Source organism: Leptodactylus fuscus, chromosome 9 (genome assembly GCF_031893055.1).
Source record: "Leptodactylus fuscus isolate aLepFus1 chromosome 9, aLepFus1.hap2, whole genome shotgun sequence".
NCBI classification, from domain to species: domain Eukaryota; kingdom Metazoa; phylum Chordata; class Amphibia; order Anura; family Leptodactylidae; genus Leptodactylus; species Leptodactylus fuscus.
The window spans coordinates 41,358,384-41,384,139 of record NC_134273.1 but is presented as its reverse complement, the minus strand read 5'-3'; the positions used below and the strand labels follow the sequence as shown (position 1 = coordinate 41,384,139).

The 25,756-nt window shown below is 41.0% G+C and overlaps 1 protein-coding gene across 1 annotated transcript in view; it reads left to right on the top strand.

Annotated features, from left to right (window-relative positions):
* Positions 1 to 25,140, top strand: part of TOM1 (target of myb1 membrane trafficking protein) — a 70,699-nt gene extending 45,559 nt beyond the window's left edge. Inside the window, exons 11-15 of the mRNA XM_075286843.1 lie at positions 7,823 to 7,943; positions 13,264 to 13,339; positions 15,137 to 15,196; positions 21,642 to 21,681; positions 23,070 to 25,140. Of these exons, the coding sequence (XP_075142944.1) occupies positions 7,823 to 7,943; positions 13,264 to 13,339; positions 15,137 to 15,196; positions 21,642 to 21,681; positions 23,070 to 23,215 (443 nt within the window). The 3' untranslated portion in view covers positions 23,216 to 25,140. The remainder of the gene's footprint in view (positions 1 to 7,822; positions 7,944 to 13,263; positions 13,340 to 15,136; positions 15,197 to 21,641; positions 21,682 to 23,069) is intronic.
* Positions 25,141 to 25,756: the final 616 nt, after the last annotated feature.

Here is a 25,756-nt window from a genome sequence, read left to right as displayed (position 1 = left end):
TTTTGCTGTAATTTATTTGAGTCAAAGCCAGGAGTAGATTTAAGAAGGGAGAATGATAAGTACTTGCTTTAGATTCCCCATATCTTTTGCAGCCACTCTTGGCTATAAAAACAAACGGCAGCAAAATTTGTAATCTGCAAAAATGCAGCTTTTCTGTAATAAGTGGGATCAGCCTTAAAGGGATTCTACCATTAAAATCAAATTTTTTGTCGGTCACACGTAGGAATAGGCTTAAGAAAGGCTATTCTTCTCCCACCTTTAGAGGTCTTCTCTGCGTCACCGTTCCATAGAAATTCTGGTTTTCGTCGGTATGCAAATGAGTTCTCTTGCAGCACTGGGGGCGGTCCCCAGCGCTCAAATAGCACAGGTGGCATCCCCAATGCTGCGAAAGAACTCTCCAGCGCCGCCTCCATTTTCTTCAGGATCGGCCTCTTCACGCGTCTTCTTCCGGCGCTGGGGGTCTTACTTCTAGGCCTCGGGCAGAGCCGACGGCGCATGCCCACAGCCACAAGAAAAATGACTGTTTACACAGTAAATAAGCGGCCATTTTCTTGTGACCTGTGGGCATGCGCAGTCGACTCTAGAAGTTTGACCCCCAGCACCGGAAGACGACGCGTGAAGAGGTCGATCCTGTAGTAGCAGTCCCTGAGTAAGGCTGCTCTGCCCCTAGTCGTCTGAATGGACACTGTTACTTTGGACAGGACCTTTTTTCCTGTAAAGGTTCCAAATCCTGCCTAGAACAGCTAATTGGTTTGGGGTTTGGGTATTGGACAGATCTGAGACAGTGATCTATCCTAAGTGGAACATTTAATAGAAAATGGTAAACCTAGTAAATGAAACCTGAAACATGGTGGCTAAGTGGTTAGAACTGTTTCCTTGCAGTCCTAGTATTGAATCCCACCAAGAGTGACTTCTGCAAGGAGTTTGTATGTGCTCTCCATATTTTTGTTGTTTTTTCCCCCCAAACTCTAGAGATATACTAAGGGGGCATTCACACGGAGTAACGCCGGGCGTGTATCACAGCCGTACACGCCGGCGTTACGGCAGACTGCCGAACACTTCCCATTCACTTCAATGGGAGCGCTCGTAAACGACGCTGTTACGAGTGCTCCCATTGAAGTGAATGGGAAGTGTTCGGCAGTCTACCGTAACGCCGGCGTGTACGGCTGTGATACACGCCCGGCGTTACTCCGTGTGAATGCCCCCTAACATAGTACGGTTGAAAAAAAGACATATGTCCATCAAGATCAACAAGGGCATGGAAAAGGGAAAGTGCTCCAGAATATGTTTGCGAAAGCAGCAGAGGATGTTATATAAGCAGGGTCAAAATAAATATGAGCCAAATACGATGTTCGTACTGATGCCAGAACATCTGTTCTATGCATTTGGTTGGCAAAGAATAGTTTACAAAGGTTCCAGATAATGTAATGCAAAGTTTAATGAAGAACAATTTGTTTGCAAACCGATGACATGGATTTTGCTCATATTTACAACCATAGAGTTTTCTGAGCTTGTAACGTATTATGGAACAGATGATAAAGCCTGTATATGTTCCAGTGGGCACTGCCAGGAAAATTGGATGTGTAAGGCCCCTGCTGTCTCTGAGTTATTCTGAGCTGCTAGCATATGGGCTGCTCTTGATCGATGGCATTATTACACATGTATTGTGTACAGCAATTTTGATAGTGAGCTAATAGAGAGTACCTGGAAAATCGATGCCATAGGGAATTAACTGTGCATGGGACTATAATTAAGTCAAGGAAATAAAAAAGAAGTGGTAAGAAAAAGAGAAGAGCAGAAAACCGAAGAGAAGAAAAAAAGGGGGGAGAGGACCCCAAGACCAGCTGGCAGTCCCTATCCAACTCATCTACCCATGTACTTGAAATAAAGTGAGAGCGCTATAATTTTGTCATAGTGGATTTCAATTGTCTAATGTTTTTGATTTCTTGAATCCATAGCTTTGGTTGGATATGTCCACAAAGTGGGGATGCAAGCGTGGGTGTATTGACCACGCGTCATACAGTGGACACAAGATAAGTCTTCAGGGGAATGTCTCTTAGATGAAGGAGTGACAAAGCAGGTGTAAATGAAAATGAGTTATCAATTAAGTGGAGGTATTTCTCCAAACCACCCTCCAAAACTGCCAAAATACACTAACGGTAGAAATTTTGAGGAAGCCCAGGAACCATTCTGTAACAAATAGCCACCACAAGAGTCCATATTATAGGACTCATTGGTGAAGTGGGTGCAAGATAAAAAGAGGAGAAAGTTTTCATGTGGAATTTTTAGCTTTGGGGCAATGGTGGGCTAGAAGAGATCTTCCAACTTTGGGAACACAGTTAGCTGGGTAAGGTTCACTGGGACCAGTGGTCTTGGTTAGATTTATTGTGTTGAGAACTGATCTGATATAGACTGGACCATAGTCAACAGCTGGACCAGAGGTATTCCTTTGTGGAAGAGGACAACAAAGTGCGGTACATTGAGGAATGGAGAAGAGTAATAAATAACTCTAAGAAACTCAACATGTACCAGTCACTGCAAAGGGACTACACCATGGCCACTTACCTGGAGAAAATACACTACACCACCCCAAACACAGACAGACCCTGAGCCTGTACAGACTGAGTGCCTACAGCCTGGAGATGGAGACGGGGTGACACAGACAGACGTACAAGCCACGGGAGAACAGACTGTGCCAACACTGTGACCAGGGGGCCCTAGAAGACGAGACCCACTTCCTGCTACACTGCACCAAATACTCAGCTGTGAGGGCTGTCTACTTCCAAAGACTCACTGCCCACATCCCAGACTTCACATCTGCAGATGAGAAGAGTAAACTCTACATCCTACTGGGAGAAGAGGAGACCACTGTGGAGATCGCTGCCCAATATGTGTCCACCTGCCACCAACTGAGGAGAAGATGAGACCTCATGGACTGTTATACCCCATTATCACTCCCTCTAATCACCCATCCACACCTGGAAATTACCACCCCTCCTTACCACCCATCCACATCCGATCGTCCCATTACTTCCCTCTCTAGCTACCCATCCAACCCCCCCCCCCCCACACACACACACACGTAGACCAACCACTCTTTTTGGTACCAATAAAGCTCTTCTGAGCTGATTTGTTTTGATGAGAAGAGGAAACTCTACATCCTACCGGGAGAAGAGGAGTTGGCTGTGGAGATTGCTGCCCAGCATGTGCCCACCGACCACCAAATGAGGGAAAGATGAAACCCCATGGACTGTTATCCACCATCCACGCTCCGTTATATACTTTATGTTTCTTCAGTCAGGCACAGTACTTGCTGTGATCTCTTTTGCAGACAGCACAATGTGGGATTTTTCTGGTGTAACATGCTTCCTCCACATCACCAAACTCCTTGACTTCTTCTGATACTAATATACTTTATAGCAGGAATACATTATCCCATACATTTTGCACCTTTTTTTGATCTCTGAAGCAGAGATGTAGTTACATGTATTAGTGTATTTGTTGTGAGAGACCGTATAATGATGTAGTCCTAAAGAGTTATATAGCATCTGGCCTTGATATGCTAAATAAGACCAATCAAGGGTTAAACCATTATGTAGTACTTGTAAGTGTGTCCGCATAAAATTCTTTTCTTCATACTAAGCAAATTTTACCAAGCAATGTGACTGAATATGTCTCGGTGGCTGTGAAATTCTCCTGAGACGCTTTTAATTAATATCTCTAATTAACTGAAGGCTGAGCTGTTTACAAAGGAAATTAGGATTCATTAGCCTGGGATCTTTGTGCAGTTGAAGGGATGTGAACCAAACAATTAAAGGCCTTCTACAAAGTCCCATTATCGGGCCAGTTATCTGGAACTACCATGCCTAGGGACTGTTATTCCTGATAATATGCAAAAGAAGCATAAAGGATCCAGGTCACCCCATGCCGGGTGCAAACTGTATAGGGATGAACAATTTGTGTCGCAATAATCTGAGCAACTGGCACATACCAGGCTCAGGATGAAGGCGGGCCCCCAGCTCACCATGGCATGGCACAGTACAATTATTATACTTCCTACAGATTCTTATCATACATCATCTCAACCAGGTTTGTGTTGGTTAAAACTTCCCAATATCTATACGCTGGACAGACTGGATGGTTCCGATGGTAGATGATATCTAGGTGCAGAGCCAGGCCAATGATTATCCTTCCTCCTTGGGCCCCATGTTCCCAGCCACACTGCAGGGTCACAGAGCTAAGCAGGGACGTAGCAGGCTACTGACAGGGCCCCAAGATGCAAGTCCTAAGCAGAAGTCTAAAAAAACCAAGGGTTCCCTGTAGACTGTGCAGCAAATGTGTCAGTCCATGGTAGGTTATGCACAGCCAAGTTGTCATGAAGACAGCCCAGAGAGAGATGAGATGGCTGCTGTTTGGATTTGCTGTTTCAGAAGGTTGAATCTGCCAGGCTTAGGCTATAGGCACAAAATGTGTACATCTGCAGGTCCATGGAACAACGCCATGGACGGCATATGGATGATATTCGTGTGTTGCCCATCCCCTCCACGGACTCATTCCTTAACGGTAGCGAGCCCAGGCTGCAAAATGGACTTGCCAGATTTTTGCCCCTTGGGTCACTTTCCTTTACATAGACCAGTGATAGTACACAGTATATGGGACCATAGAATATAGCAGGTCTGTATACTAGCTGATAAAAATAGAGCTAGCACATTGACCCATGTCCATGAAGCTTCGGAGAGCTAGGAGCTGGGAGTGAATAAATGAAGTTTCTGGAAAAGAAGACTGATAAATAAAATGACGTGAAAGGAGAAGAAGCTTTTCTAAAACTTTACTTTTAATGATATGCATTATATAAATATAATGGGCCATTAAAAGATAGAATGAAAATAATCACCTCTCTCACAGTAACATTGATATATTATGGATAGGTTTTACCATACCCAAGCAAATCTAGGGAATATGGGGAATGGGAGGGTACCAACCCTGACGGATTCTTGCAGGTGATGGAGTGGGATGACTTCCCTATTAATGTATCCTATGGTCCCCAGATTTTTTAACTCCATCAGTCTCTAGTTATCACCCTATTACACCCTAATATGCATTCACTCTTCCCAATAAAGTTTGGACCTTGTTTTTTTTTTCTACTCCAGTCTCAGCCAAACATGAAGTATATAGTTTCTAATGTGCAGTATATGGCACCTTTTACTTGTTTCCATGCCTCCTCCATTAAATAAACTGTTTATAGATGGAAAACTTGGGTACCTGAAAAACGGAAACTGTATCCACTTAAAAAGTGGTTACTTGTGGAAACCCATGGACCCAATAGACTATTATGGGATACACAAGGTTTCTGCCTGAATTTGGCAGAGAGAAAAATCCTGCTTGCAGAACTGGGAGACAGAGGCCTCAAATGGTGACGCTAGTGTGACCTCAGCCTTAGGGCAGGTTTATATCTGCACCCGGTGTCCGGTTTAGGCAATCCGGCGGGTTTCCGTCTTCTGCCCCGAGAAACTGGACAGGGGACGGAAACCCAGAGGTCAGTTTTCAAACCCATTCACTTGAATGGGTTTGCAAAGTGACTGCCCGTGTCCGACTTCTGCCTTTCCACGGTGAAACCATTTTTTCTAACTGGACACAAAGTCCTGCATGTCCGACTTTGTGTCCGGCTAAAAAAAACTGTTTTGCCGCGGACAAGCAGAGGACGCACATGGGCAGTCACCTTTGCAAACCCATTCAAGTGAATGGGTTTGAAAACTGACCGCCGGGTTTCCGTCCCCTGTCCAGTTTCTCGGGGCAGAAGATGGAACCCCGCTGGATTGGCTAAAGCGGAGACCAGATGCAGATGGACTAATGTCTTTATCCAACCTCATCTACTATATAACTATGTGAACCCACCCTAAGGCTGCATATTTTCTCCGCCAATAAAATGGGTGTCTGCGCCATGCAATAGATCACTAGGTGCTATTGACTTGTCTTTGGCCAAGAAAAAGAACATGTATTTAATTGTTCTGTAAAATTTTTATTAAGAAACATAGAAAAGCTGTTGAAGTATGGTATTTTTTTTTTTGTATTTCTTCTGTTGTAGGAATACTAGTGACGCACAATACTAGCTTCTTACAAATCTTCGCCGCATGATGTTTACGCCTTGGCTTCTATGTATATTTGATGATTATTTTCTTTCTTCACCATACACAATGGTAGTCACGCTGCTATGAGAGCCGTCATCCAGTTTACAATTCATATATTCCAAGTTTGCGTTTCTGCGCCTCCTCCTCGTTTTCTTTCCCTGTCACATTGTTGTCTTGTGTGGCTGCAGACGATGACACGGAGCTCCATTTATCTCTGTCACTCAGCTGTCTCGCCTGTTTTTCCTTGGTTCTCACAGTTCTGATGACAGCTTGTCTTCAGAGAGTTTTCCAGCGTTCTACCACATAACCGGATCATATTTAGCCGTTGCGGCATATTGATGACTTCATTTTCCAAGACAATAATCATTGAAATAAGTTGGGGAATAACACTTCAGAGCACTCCTTGCAGAGAGCGGCTCTGCATGAAGATTACATACTACTGTGTCTATTAACTAAATTGGCTTGTGATGCTATAGGGTCCATATGGTTCCCTATAGATGATTCCGAAATATCATATTATTCTGGAATTGTCAGTAGAATAATATATGCATTGAACATATTATGATAACCTGTCACTGTGGGATATAAAGTCTCCCATTGTCTCTCTCCTCTACCCTCAGTTCACCCTTATTGATTCTGCAAAGATTTTCAAATGAGCGAGTGTGACCCAGCTTGAATTTTGATAAAATGTGGCTACCAAGTGGTTGCATTTGGATAAGTTATTACTTAGGATACTGAGGGTAGGTCATCAATTCTTTAACCTGGAAAACCCCTCTTATGGTTTATATGCCTTGCACTACATTTATTATTCATTTTAGGAACTTCTCTTTGCAGAGGTTGTGGTTTAACGGGAGAGGTGACTTGGCTTAGGTGGAAGGGGTATGTCAAAGTAAACCAAGAAAAAGATGGGTGTAAGACTGGAGCCCCACGGGACGTAAACGCCGCGATTTGCCCACAGTGGAGACGCTGCGGGAAAAATCGCAGCGTTTTACAGTGCAAGCAAAGGGGATGGGATGCATGTGAATCCCATGCCCACGTTGCGGAAAAGAACGCTGTGCAGACACGCTGCGATTTGCAAAGCCGTTGCGGCATTGCAAATCGCAGCATGTCAATTATATCTACGGAAACGCCGGCAGCTTTCTCATAGATATAATTGTAACAGAAAGTCCACGGAGTAAAACTCTGCAAACTTTCTGTTGAAAGTGCTGCGGAAAGAACCGCAGTGCGTTCACGCTGCGGTTCTTTCCGCAGCGCTTTAGCTCTGCGATTACGGCCTGTGGGGCCTTAGCATAAAGTTATACAAATGTCTAAAAGATGTCCCAAATTTATCACACAAAATGAGTCACTTTGCTAAATTTTCAACCTACTTAGATTAGACCAGATTAGTTACTTTGGTCTTGTGTTCCAGTTCTCTTCTGTTCAATGGGAAAGGCTTGGTTGTTTTAAGGAATGAGTGGACCAAACACTTCTTATAGGGAGGAATTCCCATGTAGTAAATGGACATGATGGATGTGAGTGGTAGGGCTGGAGAACTTCCTTCTCTCATGTGTCTGCCCTCCTCACCTTCTCTCCTGCTGCTTTATTATATGTAGATCTCAATATATTTAAATATGGTGTATTTATATTTGTAAGTCTTATATTGCTGAAGGGAACGTGTGTGTAGTCTTTTTCATTGTTTATTTTCTTTTCTTAAGATGTGAGTTCTGGGTCTGTGAGTGGAACCCTGAAGTCTCTGGAAGAAGGGAAGAAACAAGAGGATGACTTTGATATGTTTGCTCTTACTAGAGGGAGCTCTCTGGCTGAGCAACGCAAGAGGTGAGTGACGGTGCAGACTCCTTCAGCTCCTGGCCCTCCTATATCCGAATTACTGTTTTACTGTATGTTTACTGGATTGCTCTCATTTATGGTTTGTTAACACATCTGCATTAGATCTTTAGCTGAAATCTTTGGAACCAAAATTGTCATTGTTTTTTTATATCATATCCATACCAAACTGCATGTACATGTACTGTATACTAAACTGCATGTATATGTACTGTATACTAAACTGCATGTGCATGTACTGTATACTAAACTGCATATACATGTACTGTATACTAAACTGCATGTGCATGTACTGTATACTAAACTACATGTATTGTATACTAAACTGCATGTGCCTGTACTGTATACTAAACTACATGTATTGTATACTAAACTGCATGTGCATGTACTGTATACTAAACTACATGTACTGTATACTAAACTGCATGTACATGTACAGTATACTAAACTGCATGTGCATGTACTGTATACTAAACTGCATGTGCATATACTGTATACTAAACTACATGTGCATGTACTGTATACTAAACTACATGTATTGTATACTAAACTGCATGTACATGTACAGTATACTAAACTGCATGTGCATGTACTGTATACTAAACTGCATGTGCATTTACTGTATACTAAACTGCATGTGCATATACTGTATACTAAACTGCATGTATTGTATACTAAACTGCATGTGCCTCTACTGTATACTAAACTACATGTACTGTATACTAAACTGCATGTGCATGTACAGTATACTAAACTGCATGTGCATGTATTGTATACTAAACTGCATGTATTGTATACTAAACTGCATGTGCATGTACTGTATACTAAACTGCATGTATATGTACTGTATACTAAACTGCATGTACATGTACTGTATACTAAACTGCATGTATATGTACTGTATACTAAACTGCATGTGCATGTACTGTATACTAAACTGCATATACATGTACGGTATACTAAACTGCATGTGCATGTACTGTATACTAAACTACATGTATTGTATACTAAACTGCATGTGCCTGTACTGTATACTAAACTACATGTATTGTATACTAAACTGCATGTGCATGTACTGTATACTAAACTACATGTACTGTATACTAAACTGCATGTACATGTACAGTATACTAAACTGCATGTGCATGTACTGTATACTAAACTACATGTGCATATACTGTATACTAAACTACATGTGCATGTACTGTATACTAAACTACATGTATTGTATACTAAACTGCATGTACATGTACAGTATACTAAACTGCATGTGCATGTACTGTATACTAAACTGCATGTGCATTTACTGTATACTAAACTGCATGTGCATATACTGTATACTAAACTGCATGTATTGTATACTAAACTGCATGTGCCTCTACTGTATACTAAACTACATGTACTGTATACTAAACTGCATGTGCATGTACAGTATACTAAACTGCATGTGCATGTATTGTATACTAAACTGCATGTATTGTATACTAAACTGCATGTGCATGTACTGTATACTAAACTGCATGTATATGTACTGTATACTAAACTGCATGTACATGTACTGTATACTAAACTGCATGTATATGTACTGTATACTAAACTGCATGTGCATGTACTGTATACTAAACTGCATATACATGTACGGTATACTAAACTGCATGTGCATGTACTGTATACTAAACTACATGTATTGTATACTAAACTGCATGTGCCTGTACTGTATACTAAACTACATGTATTGTATACTAAACTGCATGTGCATGTACTGTATACTAAACTACATGTACTGTATACTAAACTGCATGTACATGTACAGTATACTAAACTGCATGTGCATGTACTGTATACTAAACTACATGTGCATATACTGTATACTAAACTACATGTGCATGTACTGTATACTAAACTACATGTATTGTATACTAAACTGCATGTACATGTACAGTATACTAAACTGCATGTGCATGTACTGTATACTAAACTGCATGTGCATTTACTGTATACTAAACTGCATGTGCATATACTGTATACTAAACTGCATGTATTGTATACTAAACTGCATGTGCCTCTACTGTATACTAAACTACATGTACTGTATACTAAACTGCATGTGCATGTACAGTATACTAAACTGCATGTGCATGTATTGTATACTAAACTGCATGTATTGTATACTAAACTGCATGTGCATGTACTGTATACTAAACTGCATGTATATGTACTGTATACTAAACTGCATGTACATGTACTGTATACTAAACTGCATGTATATGTACTGTATACTAAACTGCATGTGCATGTACTGTATACTAAACTGCATATACATGTACTGTATACTAAACTGCATGTGCATGTACTGTATACTAAACTACATGTATTGTATACTAAACTGCATGTGCCTGTACTGTATACTAAACTACATGTATTGTATACTAAACTGCATGTGCATGTACTGTATACTAAACTACATGTACTGTATACTAAACTGCATGTACATGTACAGTATACTAAACTGCATGTGCATGTACTGTATACTAAACTACATGTGCATATACTGTATACTAAACTACATGTGCATGTACTGTATACTAAACTACATGTATTGTATACTAAACTGCATGTACATGTACAGTATACTAAACTGCATGTGCATGTACTGTATACTAAACTGCATGTGCATTTACTGTATACTAAACTGCATGTGCATATACTGTATACTAAACTGCATGTATTGTATACTAAACTGCATGTGCCTCTACTGTATACTAAACTACATGTACTGTATACTAAACTGCATGTGCATGTACAGTATACTAAACTGCATGTGCATGTATTGTATACTAAACTGCATGTATTGTATACTAAACTGCATGTGCATGTACTGTATACTAAACTGCATGTGCATTTACTGTATACTAAACTGCATGTGCATATATTGTATACTAAACTGCATGTGCATGTACTGTATACTAAACTACATGTATTGTATACTAAACTGCATGTGCCTCTACTGTATACTAAACTACATGTACTGTATACTAAACTGCATGTACATGTACTGTATACTAAACTGCATGTGCATGTACTGTATACTAAACTGCATGTGGATGTACTGTATACTAAACTGCATGTGCATATACTGTATACTAAACTGGATGTGCATGTACTGTGTACTAAACTGCATGTGCATGTACTGTATACTAAACTGGATGTACATGTACTGTATACTAAACTGCATGTGCATGTACTATAAACCAGCATTTTAGGGCAGGTATATTATAGAATGTCTGTCAATTGTCATATTTTTAGGAACCCGTTTAATGGCGTGGTCTATAAGTTAGTTACATTTGCTTTGTGCCATATGTTAAGGTATCACTACCATGTTCTTATGGTAATTAGATTTCAGTTACTTGAATCAATCTCTGTCTCCGATATGACTCATAATATCTCACACTTCCACCCACAGTAGGATTAGTTTTATAGGAAACCAATTATCCGTAAGGAAACGTACGTAGGAATAAAACACACAGACTCCGCGGACAGGTTGCTCTAGTTGGATTTCATTTCAGATCCATAATGTTGCAAAGCAGCAATGCTATCCAACTGTGCTAGACTGTAAGTGCAATAATCCCAGGGATTGTGAGAAGTGTTAGGTATACCGTCTCGTGGTTCTCTCCTGAAAGAGCCTCCGTCAAGTAAAGCTGGATGACCCTTTCATGTTCTGATTGCCTTCTGTGCACCTGTTTAGGAGCTGCATTGTGCTTGTAGGTATCAGGTCTTCTTTGTACTACAGATCAGAGTGGGTCCCAGCAGTCAGACACCACGTAATACATAGTAATGGTATATTTTAGCATTAGCCCTTCACTTTCTATGTTGGGGAATCTGTATAGTACTTTGATGTGATGGGTGTGAGTACAACGTACCGTTCTCCTTCTCTGCTGTCTGTTTATAGCCTCGGTATCTGCCTTGCTTTCCCTTCCTACTGCGCTAGTATATGCAGATCTTCTCGGTTCTAAGATTGTAGTTGAAAACCTAATGCTTTGGCATTAGCACAAAGTCAATGATCTGTGCTAGACCTAATATAAGTGGAAGAGCACTAATCCTGGGGATTGTCAGAAGTGGAAGGTGTATAATCTCTTGGTTATCTTCAGAGAGCATTAAAGGACTATCGCCTGTCTTATGATATTCAGGGGTCTCGATCCTTGTGAGTAGGCCGCAAGGATCAGCCCCTTTGCCAGGTGTTGTAAATCAAAGCTCCATGAACTAAGAGAACCGCTAGGCTGGTCATGTGAGGGTGCTGCACAAGATGTAAGATGACTCTTCGTATAATCTGATCTTTACTTACTGGAGAAGTCTTCGAGCTTAGTTTGGGTGCATGACTGTGGGTGGTGACATCAAGTTACTCTCTCCTCTGGGTGTAGAGTCTATTTCTGCTTCTCTACTGGCATGTACATATCTACTTCAAGTCTCTGGGCTTCTTATTGACTGCATTTACGCTTCTCGGGCTTCCAAGATGACGTATTCACTGGAACTGCAACTTTCTACTATTTTTGATCTCACGTGTTTCTCCTTCTGACTACATCTCTGCTTTCTCCATTCATGTGAAATCTGCTTTTGTCAGTTTTATCCTACAGCAATTCCGTTTTTCTAGCAAACCATGAGCCCTTCTGATTTCTGTGGCTGGTGCAAGCACTTAAGGGCATTTGTGCCATTCTTCTTGATTAGTGGCATGATAGTGGGCATCTACTTCATCCTGGAGGCCATTGTGTATAGCGGACCTCTATCTGATGAGCATTTCTTTGATCGGATTGACCTACACCTACCTAAGCCAATATCAACAAACTCTGGACTGAATTCAGCTACTCCCGACAGCATCAGGTTACCCATTCATTCGGCATGTGCCTGTTGGCTTAGGGCAAGTGACTAGTGGAGTACATGGGAAAATTGGGATATAGCTAGAAATTATCCTGCAAGGTTTTCTCAGGTCATAAAGTTTAGTTTGCTGTTTATTAATCGTGAGTTAAACTTTAGTCTGTAGAACAAGGGCTCATGGTGAATCATTTTTCTAGAGAGTTGTTTGAAGCATGTATTTCCATCACCAAGGTTGTATTATAGCGGCATTACATATTGGAATGTGCAGCGACTTTAGTTACATAATTTAATATCTCTTCTTCTGCTGTTCTTTGCTCCAGTTTTTCTGTACACCTGGATTCCTGTAATTTAACACTTCCACTTTCGTCCTTGTATCTCGATGCTTTATGATTTTATCTTACATTCTTTTTCTAAAGTTCTTTCTCACCATCTTGTCACCTAGTGTAAAGTACGAGGATCCTCAGGCAGCAGATGGACTGGCAGTAGCGCTTGATACTCGGCAGCAGAACACTGGCGCGGTAGGTAGTTTTTTAAATAAATTTTTCTGTATGAATTTTTTGATATGTTAGCCCCTTTATTGCCAGGGGTCTGCCCATTAAGACTCCCACCAATCACAAGTACAGTTGTCCACTGTTTGAATGCATCAGTAGTCACGTATGTCCCCTAATTTTTTATTCAAGGTCTATGGGACTGAGATAGCCAGGCTGTACTTGTGTGCCAATGCCAAAGAGGTTGTGCACGTTACAAGGTCCCAGCAGCTGGATCTCCTAGTGATCATATATTTATCACCTATCCACAAGAAATTTGTTATAGGCCAACCCTCATGATAGTTTTCTCAATTGACTATTTTTCATTTTAATTAATTCAGTTTTAAATGATCCTATTCCACTGGTTAAAAGCGATTTTAAAATGCTTCATTGACCAAAGGGTTAAAATATCAGTGCTTTCTAGTGCTTAAAGCAGACGAAGCAACATGTATTGTTAGATTAAAGGGATTCTACCACTAAATATGTTTTTTTTTGTGCTTTAGACGTCGGAATAGCCTTTAGAAAGGCTATTCGTCTCTTACCTTTTAGATGTGGTCTCTGCGCTGCCGTTCCTTAGAAATACCGGTTTTTACCGGTATGCAAATGAGTTCTCTCGCAGCAATGGGGGTGAGCCCCAGCGCTCAAATGGCAATGGATGCATCTTCAGTTGCATCCTCCCCTTCCCTTGTCGTCTTCGGTCTGGGTCAGTTCCGACACCTGCGCAGTCGGCTCTGCCAGTGAGACACTAGTAGAGCACTGGGGCCCGTCCCCATTGCTGCGAGAGAACTCATTTGCATACCAGTAAAAACCGTTATTTCTAAGGAACGGCAGTGTGGAGACCACGTCTAAAGGTAAGAGACGAATATCCTTTCTAAAGGCTATTCCGACATCTAAAGCACAAAAAATACATATTTAGTGGTAGAATCCCTTTAAGGATTATTGCTGCATTCTCAGATGTGTAAAAATGTATCAGTGCTATCAAGTATAGTGTCCATACATTAAGCCCGGCCTATACACATTAGATGGCTTTTAGCCAAAGGTTCAGCTGACAGCTATTTTCTACACCTTCTCTTCCCCCTCATACACATGCAGTTGTATATAATTGACTTGGTGGCTAAATCTGATTGCAAGATTTGTAAATGTCATATTGACAGGTTTACAGGCTTCAAGGGGTTTTTCATCTCTCCAGACACTTTTAATATTGATGACCTATCCATGAAACAGATAATAAGTATTTGATCGCTATGGGTCCAGCACCTCAGCCCACACCGATCAATAGATGTGGCTACTCTGGGCATTGTTGGCTCCAGTGATGGCTGGAGCAGGTAGTAGCTCTACTCTTATTCAAGTAGGCTCAGGCCACTGTATAGCGGTGACATTGGGGTAATGGTAAGTCTACATGATCCTATGACTTAAACAGAGCTGCTTCCAGCTGCTTATATGACTGTACCTTCCAGTGCCAAGAGGCACCCACATTAGCTTATCAATGTGTGTTTGGGCTATTAGATTTCCATCAGTCAGTACCTGATGACCTATGTGTGTGATGCTATGGTGTGATGTGCTATGATGGTTCGTACTAGCATCGACTTTCTTTAATTCTGGCCTGTCGAGGTAACACACTGAGCCCAGCAGACTTCATTGACTACAATGGGGTCCTGTGGATGTCCCATTGTTTTTTTTAACTGAAACTGCCGGACTTTTTCCTCTACCAATTTTTGTCAGGCACTGCACTGGAGTCTCCAGCAGCTTTTTCAGCTCATTTTTATTTTCCATTTATTTTCTTATCAGATTCCAGCCACTCAAAACAACTTCATGGATGACATAGAGAAATGGCTGTCTGTTGATGGGGTACGTACTGCAGCCTAGTGGGCCTGTCCTGTGCAAAAGTCACTTGATATTGTGGAAGCGTCATAATAATGATAAATGTAAAGGACCTTGAAGTTTTAATTGTACGTTGTGATTTATTGTAGACATCTTGTGAGTGATCGGGCTCATGAAAGTGTAAATTGATTATTTCATTTCACTGAATGGTCGGAGTGCGGCCACTTAATCATTTTGCTTTTTCTAAGTAACTTATAGGAACCTTGTTCTATCTTAAGAATCCTCTGGTTACCATAGTCACTAGCGCTGCCTCCACAACATACACTAATGTGAAGAGAAGTCTCATTTTTAAGCCTTTCTGCTTTCAATGATATGGCGCAGGTTCTGCCCCTTCATGTTTGTGCTTCTGCTTGAATAGGAATCTGCCTGGGAAGTATGAACAATGCCAGGTGTCTGAGAGACTTTCCGAAAAGGTTTCTGTCACCGCCTGCATCATACAGATTGAACAAGGAACCAATCAGGTCGATTTAAACCACCCACAGGCCCTTCTAGACGGGGGTTTAGTGGTCCCAAATTGCTTTGTTAAAAAGCCATTTATTCCTGCAATAAAAACAAAAAAGCTTTATACTCACCCTGCCGCTGCACTCCCTGCTGGGAGCACCAGAGATGAGTCCGAAGAGAGTCAGATGACTAATTTTTTAGATAAGTACAAAGGTTTTTTTTTTTTTTTTTATTGCGGAAGAAATGGATTTAAAACAGGGCGATTTAGGACACAACCCCTGGTTTATAAGAACCTGTGGATGGTTTGGTGTCCCAAATCAAGACGACAGGTTCTTTTTAACTTTACTCAGCAAACGTTATCTTGATATTTAACATACTATTGAATTGAATGGGCACGTTCTGCTCTTTCCATAGCTCACATTCACTATAATGCAGAAAGGTTATACAGCCAGGAGGCTTCAGATGATAGTTAATAAATGTATGTAGTGGGAAGGAACCTCCTTTAAAACTAGAAGTAAATGGTAAATTGAACTCTACAGTTCTAGTTAAATGACATGACTTGTATGTTTAGTTTTTACTTAGTGTATTTCTTTACATCCTATTTTTATTGGGATTTCATTAGTTACAGTGGACACGTGGACACCTAACTATCACACCTATATGAGGATGCTGGACATCCCATTGAGAAACCAAGGGCGATAATATGGACATGAGCCCATTTTGCAGCTATGACAGCCTTCACTCTTGCATGATTTTCTTCCTGTAGAAATATGTGTCCATTCAGCTAGAGGAGCATTTGTAAAGTCAGGCACTATTGTTGGATATGAACGTTTGTCTGGCGATGTGCTTCAGTACATCCTAAAAGTGTTTGATAGAGCTGCAGGGCTAGGCTGCCGTCAGCCACTAGAGGTCCTCCATGTCAGACTTCTCACACTATGTCTTGGTGGTTCTTGTTTCCTGCACAGGGGCACAGTCAAACTCGAAAGGGTCTTACCCAAAGTGGCACCACAATACTGGACCCATTTTATGTCTGTGTTTGCTTAAAGGGGGTCTTTCATCGGGAAAAGTCATTTTTAACTAAACACATACTTGCATAGCCTTTAGAAAGGCTATTCCACACATGCCTTTTGTATGTTAATCGCCTCAGTAGTTTTTGAATGAGCCTGTTTTATTTCATATGCTAATTAGCCTCCAGTGTGCACCCGGAAGTCTCAGTGAGCACTGTCTCTCTGCTGTGTATGAGAGCAGGGACATGAGTCATTAGCAGCAGCAGCCTGTGCTTTACACACAGCAGACAGTGCTCGCTGAGACTTCCGATGCTCGTTGCTGGCTAATTAGCCTATACATAAAAAGGGGCTCATTCAAAAACTACTGAGGCGATTTACATACAAAAGCTACATGTGAAATAGCCTTTGTAAAGGCTATACAAGTATGTGCTTAGTTAACAATGACTTTTCCCAATGATAGAGCCCCTTTAAATCGTATATCCTAGTTATAAACAACCTTTCATGAGTTAGTAGTATAGGTGAAAATAATAAACTTTGTCTAAATACTGGAGATATGATTTAAAGGGAGTTTGTCAGCTGTAAAATCAGTATGAAATTACTTACAGTACTTGTAGAGCGGCTTTTAAACTTTCCAAAGATGCTTTTCTTATTCCATATTGCTTCTCCACTTTCATGAAAATCAGTGTTTTATACTTATATAATTAGTTGAAAAGGGTTTTTCTTCTCCTGCAAGGGCATCACTCTGCAATCTACATCACTGTCCCTAACTGCAGTCAAAGTGACAAATGTGGCTTGAGCAGTGGGTGGCAGTGCTGGATGGCAGTTAGGGGTGGATATCGAGAGCATAGAGGGAAGCCCCAATAGGAGAAGGAACACCCCTAAAGCTGTGTCCAGATAATTTACATAAAAATAAAAACTGATTTTCATGATAATGAAGCTGCAATGCAGAATAAGACATCTTTGGAAAGAGTAGAAGCCACCCTACAAGGTACTGTCATTAGTTTTGTGTTGTAATTTTTTTCATATCAGTATGTCTTTGGAGTATTGGAGAAAATCCACGCATACACGGGGAGAATATACAAACTCCTTGTAGATGTTGTCCTTGGCAGGATTCAAACCCAGGACTCCAGCACTGCAAGGTTGCAGTACTAACCACTGAGCCACCATGTTGCCCTAGATACTGTCATTAGTTTGATGGCGATTTTCCTCCTGACAGAATCCTTTTAACATTATTCTCGACTATATAATAATGGGCCTAGTCCAAACCCTAAAACACGTTTGTATACTGTCCGTCCTCCTCTTGTAGGTTTTGCAGTAGGCACTGTGCATTCCTGTAGATAGCATTCTCGGAGCGTCTACGCAATCCAGATTTGTCTGTCAGACTCTATAGTGGAAAACGATTCATCGCTCTGGAAAATACCATTTATTTCCGCTAGGAATATTGTCCATTACATCTCGTATTTCCTTCTAAATATATACTGTAGTATTTCTGTTCATTGTCGCACATACTTTAGACGTGCCGTATTTCCTTTGACTTAGTTGCTGTATTTCTCGTTTTGGCAGAATAATGGCTTCAGTCAGGGATAACTTATTTGAGGATTTCAGATGACACCTCCTGGAGATTATGTTCTGTAATAACATGGTTCGGTGAACCCATACTAACCAGTTTAATCATATCTTTTATTCTGTAGCCCTGCCTTGAACATGAAATCCGTCATCGGTTTTACGGTTATGCACATTGCTTAATGCCATTTATAAGTACCTTTCCTAATGTAAAATGTCACTGAGTTATTCTGGATCACTGGGAAACCCAGGAGGGGGAAAGGGTGGGGTGAAATTAACTAAAAAAAATTTTTAAAAAAGTAATTTTGCCCACAGACCTCTGTTCAGACATTGTGTCTTCCAGTCCATCTAGTGCTGGCGCTGACCAGGATAGAAGTGCAGAGATTTCGGTGACCACTGTGGCCATACTCTGCCCTCAGTGGTCAACTGGTGCAGATTTGTGATATACAGTCCTATGAAAAAGTTTGGGCACCCCTATTAATCTTAATCATTTTTAGTTCTAAATATTTTGGTATTTGCAACAGCCATTTCAGTTTGATATATCTAATAACTGATGGACACAGTAATATTTCAGGATTGAAATGAGGTTTATTTGTACTAACAGAAAATGTGCAATATGCATTAAACCAAAATTTGATCGGTGCAAAAGTATGGGCACCTCAACAGAAAAGTGACATTAATATTTAGTAGATCCTCCTTTTGCAAAGATAACAGCCTCTAGTCACTTCCTGTAGCTTTTAATCAGTTCCTGGATCCTGGATAAAGGTATTTTGGACAAACAATTCAAGTTTAGTTAAGTTAGATGGTCGCCGAGCATGGACAGCCCGCTTCAAATCATCCCACAGATGTTCAATGATATTCCGGTCTGGGGACTGGGATGGCCATTCCAGAACATTGTAATTGTTCCTCTGCATGAATGCCTGAGTTGATTTGGAGCAGTGTTTTGGATCATTGTCTTGCTGAAATATCCATCCCCGGCGTAACTTCAACTTCGTCACTGATTCTTGAACATTATTCTCAAGAATCTGCTGATACTGAGTGGAATCCATGCGACCCTCAACTTTAACAAGATTCCCGGTGCCGGCATTGGCCACACAGCCCCAAAGCATGATGGAACCTCCACCAAATTTTACAGTGGGTAGCAAGTGTTTTTCTTGGAATGCTGTTTTTTTTTGGACGCCATGCATAACGCCTTTTTTTTATAACCAAACAACTCAATCTTTGTTTCCAAAATGAAGTTGACTTCTCCAAATGTGCTTTTGCATACCTCAGGCAACTCTATTTGTGGCGTATGTGCAGAAACGGCTTCTTTCTCATCACTCTCCCATACAGCTTCTATTTGTGCAAAGTGCGCTGTATAGTTGACCGATGCACAGTGACACCATCTGCAGCAAGATGATGCTGCAGCTCTTTGGAGGTGGTCTGTGGATTGTCCTTGACTGTTCTCACCATTCTTCTTCTCTGCCTTTCTGATATTTTTCTTGGCCTGCCACTTCTGGGCTTAACAAGAACTGTCCCTGTGGTCTTCCATTTCCTTACTATGTTCCTCACAGTGGAAACTGACAGGTTAAATCTCTGAGACAACGTTTTGTATCCTTCCCCTGAACAACTATGTTGAACAATCTTTGTTTTCAGATCATTTGAGAGCGGGCTGTCCATGTTCGGCGACCATCTAACTTAACTGAACTTGAATTGTTTGTCCAAAATCCCTTCATCCAGGATCCAGGAACTGATTAAAAGCTACAGGAAGCAACTAGAGGCTGTTATCTTTGCAAAAGGAGGATGTACTAAATATTAATGTCACTTTTCTGTTGAGGTGCCCATATTTTTGCACCGGTCAAATTTTGGTTTAATGCATATTGCGCATTTTCTGTTAGTACAATAAACCTCATTTCAATCCTGAAATATTACTGTGTCCATCAGTTATTAGATATATCAAACTGAAATGGCTGTTGCAAACACCAAAATATTTAGAACTAAAAATGATTAAGATTAATAGGGGTGCCCAAACTTTTTCATAGGACTGTATATCGGCATTGCCTGTACCCATCAAGTGACCGCTGAGGCCTGTGAATGGCTGCGGTAGTCACCCGACTGTGTATTTCCAGCCCAGCCAGTGAAATGTGGGATGAGATGCCTGATGGGAGCCTCAGGGGTAGGTGAGTATTGCTTTGTTTTTTTATTTTAGCTCACCCCAGATCCTCCTTTTGTAATGCCGCTTTAGGCTATGACCACACCTAGTGAAACAGAATTCAAGAACTGCTGTGGAAGCAAACACAGCAAAGACTCAGCAGAACACCCAAAAATCTTGTGGTTTTCAGGTTTGTTTGTTTTTTTCCTTTTTTTTTTTTTTCCTCCTCCCATATAAGTTTATTAGGAAAATGCAGCATTTTTGCAGGTAAAATGAACATGCTCCATTTTTCCACTTGCTTCACTTTCACCTTTTTTTCCACACTGCAGCTATGAAATGAAATAAAATTTCCTTCACTTTGTGGAATCTGTACAAAGCGGCATTTTTTTTTCCACTGCAACGTGTGGCCTCAAATATCTTTTATCCTTTTCTTAGTTTTAGCTTTTTTAGGGAACCTGGGTGGCAACCAATGTATAAGTCTACATGCACATGGGCATAGTAATTTTTACTGTCCGCAAAAACCGATCCACAACGTCATGTCCGCATTGCATCAATGTGTCATACGCAATCATGGATCTGCAGAAAGACTTGTATCTGGGAGTCCATGTCACAAACACAGACAGGAGTAGGATCTGCTCCATAATATGCTGATATTTTCTTCGGCCTGGATACTGATCAGTAAGAACTACGGCCATGTGTATGGAGCCATTGAAATTAATGAGTCCGTCTGCAATTGTGCACAATATACTGAAAACAACTACAGTCATATGCCTGGAGCCGAAGTACGATCACAGCGTCTTTGTGGTAGTCACCCAGTGTCCTGACCAGCAGATCTTTGTGATCCATGGATATGGGAATGGTGATGTATCATAACTAAGCAGACAAGTCTTTCTGGTGGCAGGGCCTGTCATGTGTTATCTGTCATTGTAACCTGGTGGGTTGTCACCCATCTTTCTGAATAACTGTATCACCGAGATGCTGCCGAATAGAATTTTTCTGAGCCTAATAGAAGTGGAATATTCTGCGTCTGTGATAAGTCTATCTGTCAGTACATGAAAATGGTTCTCAGAAGTCTGTAACCTGCCATGACTTCAGATTTGTGAAAGGTTCCTGTAAGGAGCTCCGAAGCTTCCAGTGTCAAATCTCTTCTGACAATTGGGATTACAGTTTATACTTTTTAATAGGTGTCATTGCTATAGCTCTAGAAATGTCATCTGTCGCTTGCTCTCTCGTACTGAATCTGATACTTATGTTTTCTTCCCACACACAGGGAGATGAGATCGAGGGGGAGGATGGAGTCACAAGTGAAGGTAAGTGGCCAGCATTTCATCTTCTGCTATGAAGAAAACCTCTCCGACCACACACTATCATAGAGTTATGGCGGCTCCTCATGTTAGGACAATGCACATATTTTGTCACATAAAAGACAGATTTGATATTAAGTTATATGTTTGCTTTGGCATATGTTCACACAGGATGGATACAGTATATGTTTTCTGCAGCTGGAAAATCTACTGCATTCACAGTAGTAAAATAGCGTGTAGGATCTAACCGTAAACCGTATGGACCGGCGCTGCAGATTTTAAATTTACAACATGACCACATAAGTATTATGTATAGGCTATATGCACTTGCATTGGACTATGTGGCAGATTGGGTTAGAGGAGTATCTTTTTTCACAAATGTACCTCGAGAAAAAAATGTACTGACCCTCCATAGACTGAAGCCCTTTTGCACTTCTTTAGCTTTTAACAAGGTTGAAGAAGACCCCCTCAAATGGTCTGCTATTCACTAGTATTGTGGAATCAGACCACTACTCTCTTTTTTTTGTACTCCAACCTCTTCATAAATGGCGAAAGCAGGTTGGGGTCAATATGTTGTATACTTGCAGCTTCGCAGTTATGTCTATCAGGTTCTTAGCACAGCTTTCTACAGATAAGGTTGGCCAGAGGTTAAGCTGCCAGATAGTGTATGTGAAGACCATCTACCAATAAGTATTTGGACACCTGTGGTCCGAGCAGCAATTACAGCCCCAACCCTCCGGGGCATGCTTTCCACAAGTCCTTGTATGATGGCTAGTGGTATTTTATTCCATTTGGCTTAGAGAAGACAGCTAAGTTCTTCCACCGATTTTGGTCGGCTGCTGCACCCCTTAGTTTGGAGATCCAACTTGTCCCAAAGGTGCTCGATAGGGTTCAAGTCTGGGCTCTGGGCAGGCCAGTCCAGTCGGTTAACCTGATTGTCACTGTACCAAGCCATGGTAGACCTCGCTACATGACAGCTGGCGTTGTCATCCTGGAAGTAACATTGGTCCGACTCATAGAACCGCCATAATATAGGAAGCACACTTTTACCTAAAATAGTGCAATAGACGTCGGTGTTGAGTTTACCATGCACTGGAACCAAGGGTCCCAGTCCATACCAGGAGAAACACCCCCAGACCATAACTCTCCTCTGCAGAACTTTACTGGGTGTCCAAATAATTATTGGTAGACAGTGTGTAACAAATTTTAGTAGGGATGTTTTTGAGGAGACCTTGAAAATGAATAAGCTTACAATATTACACCTCAGTTACAATCTAATTTGCCCTTCCTGTGACTCATTCTTTTGCCAAATGTCATCGTATACCTTTTTAAATAGAGATAATATATTACAAGGTTTGTTTTTGGGTCTGAGATTGCTCTTGTTTTTCCCACAGAATTTGATAAGTTCCTAGAGGAACGTGCAAAGGCAGCAGACCGTATCCCGCCATTGCCTTCTCCTCCAACCGATGCCCCTAGAGCAACCTCCAGTACAGGACGGGATAAGAAGCAGAAAGATGAAGATGCCCTCTTTGCCTTGTAAACCCTTATTTCTCAGTCTGGAAGTTCAGGACATCTGTAATTGTAAAAATGTTCCAAACTGATGTAGATGGAGTTGTCCGATGGGGAACTCTTCTGAGACTAAGAAAAATGTTTCTTGTGGTACTAGGATCTTCTGGAATATGGATGCCATGAGCAATACCAGACTACACAGCTGTTTTACTCTATTGATTGAAATGTCTTTTGATGCCTCCTTGCACCGTAGACCTTGTTGGTTGGACCTTTGCTTTCTTGTGTACCATGTCTGGATAACCATCTGAAGTGGAGCAGTTAGCACTACAAACCTGAAGCTGTCCACATGTGCCTCCTCCAATAGTCACCCCCATCACATACAAATTGCACTACTAGAGAGAGTATACAACTAAGCATACAATGGGACTTCCTAATACGATGACCATATTCTCACCACCAGCTTCCTTAACAGCTAAAGTGCCTTCTTGGACTTGCTTTGTCTTTACTAAAAGATAAAAAGTTGGTGTGTCTTCGAGATGTCGTTCTACAGATTAGGAATAGCACACGGTTTATTTCAGCACTATATGTTTAGGTACAGGAATATGCTGCTTTCTAAAATATATTCATCTTAGTTCTGAAGTAAACCCAAGAGACACAAACCTCAATATGGGTTTTAATGTTTTGTACAAGATAGAAACGAATGTCTTGAACCAAGTTAGCGTCTTGTCTTGAGGTCCTTACTGCTGCTTGCTACTTTTCTCCCTACACAAGAGTAAGACTGGGCCATGAACTGCCTTAATGACTAAATGGGTGAGAATTGGCGTTTCCATTACTTCGCTCACATTTCTTTAACAGTTTATCAGGTATTTGTTCATTGTGGGGAAAATGGAACAGAATAAGTCTCAGTGGCTTTCGGCAGCACATAAAACCCAAGATAATACATTTGTATTGCAGTAAATCCAGGTAAAATTCCTACAAAAGACCACTTCTATGAGAGGACCATTCCCCGAAATCCCAATGAGAGCGTTTGTGACTGATAGCCAGTCCTACTACATATTTTGCATACTGGCTATCTTGTTTTTGAGAACATCTGCCCCCTAGAAGACCACTTTATAATGCAGTTTTGAGGTTTCGCTGTATTCCTATGTTGTACTTTGGCTCTCTTCACATTAGCTTTCTGTTCCGTTACATCTTGGCTCTTGCATTTATGACAATTTAGTCTGTCAAAAACATCAGAAACCCTACAATAAGTCAATGAGATCTGACAATGTTGGTTCATGCAGATCACTTCATATCGGTCATGGCCCCATTACCAGCAGAAGCTGTGACAATAGTGTGAATATAGCCAAAAATGTTTACGTCTATGCCCTGGATGTAGTATCCAGAATCTCTTGATACATTGTTGCCTGCATTCAGTGTACTAAACAATTAAGTGAATAGAAATAAGCTTTATATTACAAAGTTGCCTCTTATTCAAGAAACCAGTTGTAGCTCCTATTATTGTAGACTGTAAATCATACTGTGCTATCAGAGTTGTTATTCCGCTTACAATACTAATACAGCTAGGTTATTTTTTGACGGTGACCCTTATAGGTCAGCATTTATCTTCATGTATGTATGTTAGGTATTATTTGCATGGTCCTGCCCCCACAGCCACTTATAACATACTAAAAAATTGTTGGACGAGATGGAGAATCCTATGAATGATGAATCTTCTAGACACACCATTGGGACACCTTGCGGTAAGGTAATATGCAATGCAGCTGCTGCCGTGATTCTTGCTTCTCTATATGATTGACTTTCCACGTTTCTTGGTGTCTGTAAATCTCATTGCTGTTTTTAAACATCCAACGTACTAGAAAGACAGATTTGTCGCCCTGGTTTTTCTATCATTTTTAGGAATCTTGACAGATTTTCTTTGGAGTCTCATTGTTTAAACATATAAATATATTAAAATAAATGAATAAATAAAATTCTACAATATTAATTGGTTTCTGTCTTGTGAATGTGTCAGTGCCGCTTGCGTATGTCACACCTACAGACTGGATGTGCTGATTCCATATGACAGCTGTCTAATACATTTGTAAGACACTTGTTTTCAGCGTGAGATGTATATTAGTGTGCCAATGCATGTATAGGCAGGTTCGTATTTTTCACTAGGCACAAGTGGTTTGTGCCTGGGGCAGCCCAGCAGGTAAGGGGTGAATTTTATTTCGTACACTGTGTATTTGAGTAGCAGTCTCTACGTACGACTGTAGTCTAGGCCACATCTATCCCTTTTGCAGTCTGTACAGGTAAGGTGTTATGTGTTGCAGTGGCTTTATTAAAGAGCCAGCCTCACGTTCATGTTGGTCATATGCGGTAAATGTGACCCTGTTCAATATAGCAATTGTGGAAATGTGTCAGGTCACATGTCAGACAGCAAAATCAAATATAAAGCTGGCTCCGCTAAGTGTACGGGAGCCAGCCTGTGTATCTAGCTATTCCTGTGTCTACACCACGTGGCCTAGGTCCTGTACTCAGATAGGGGAGAGGAGATGCTTTCATTTCTTCTGTTCTCCCAGTTATCAGG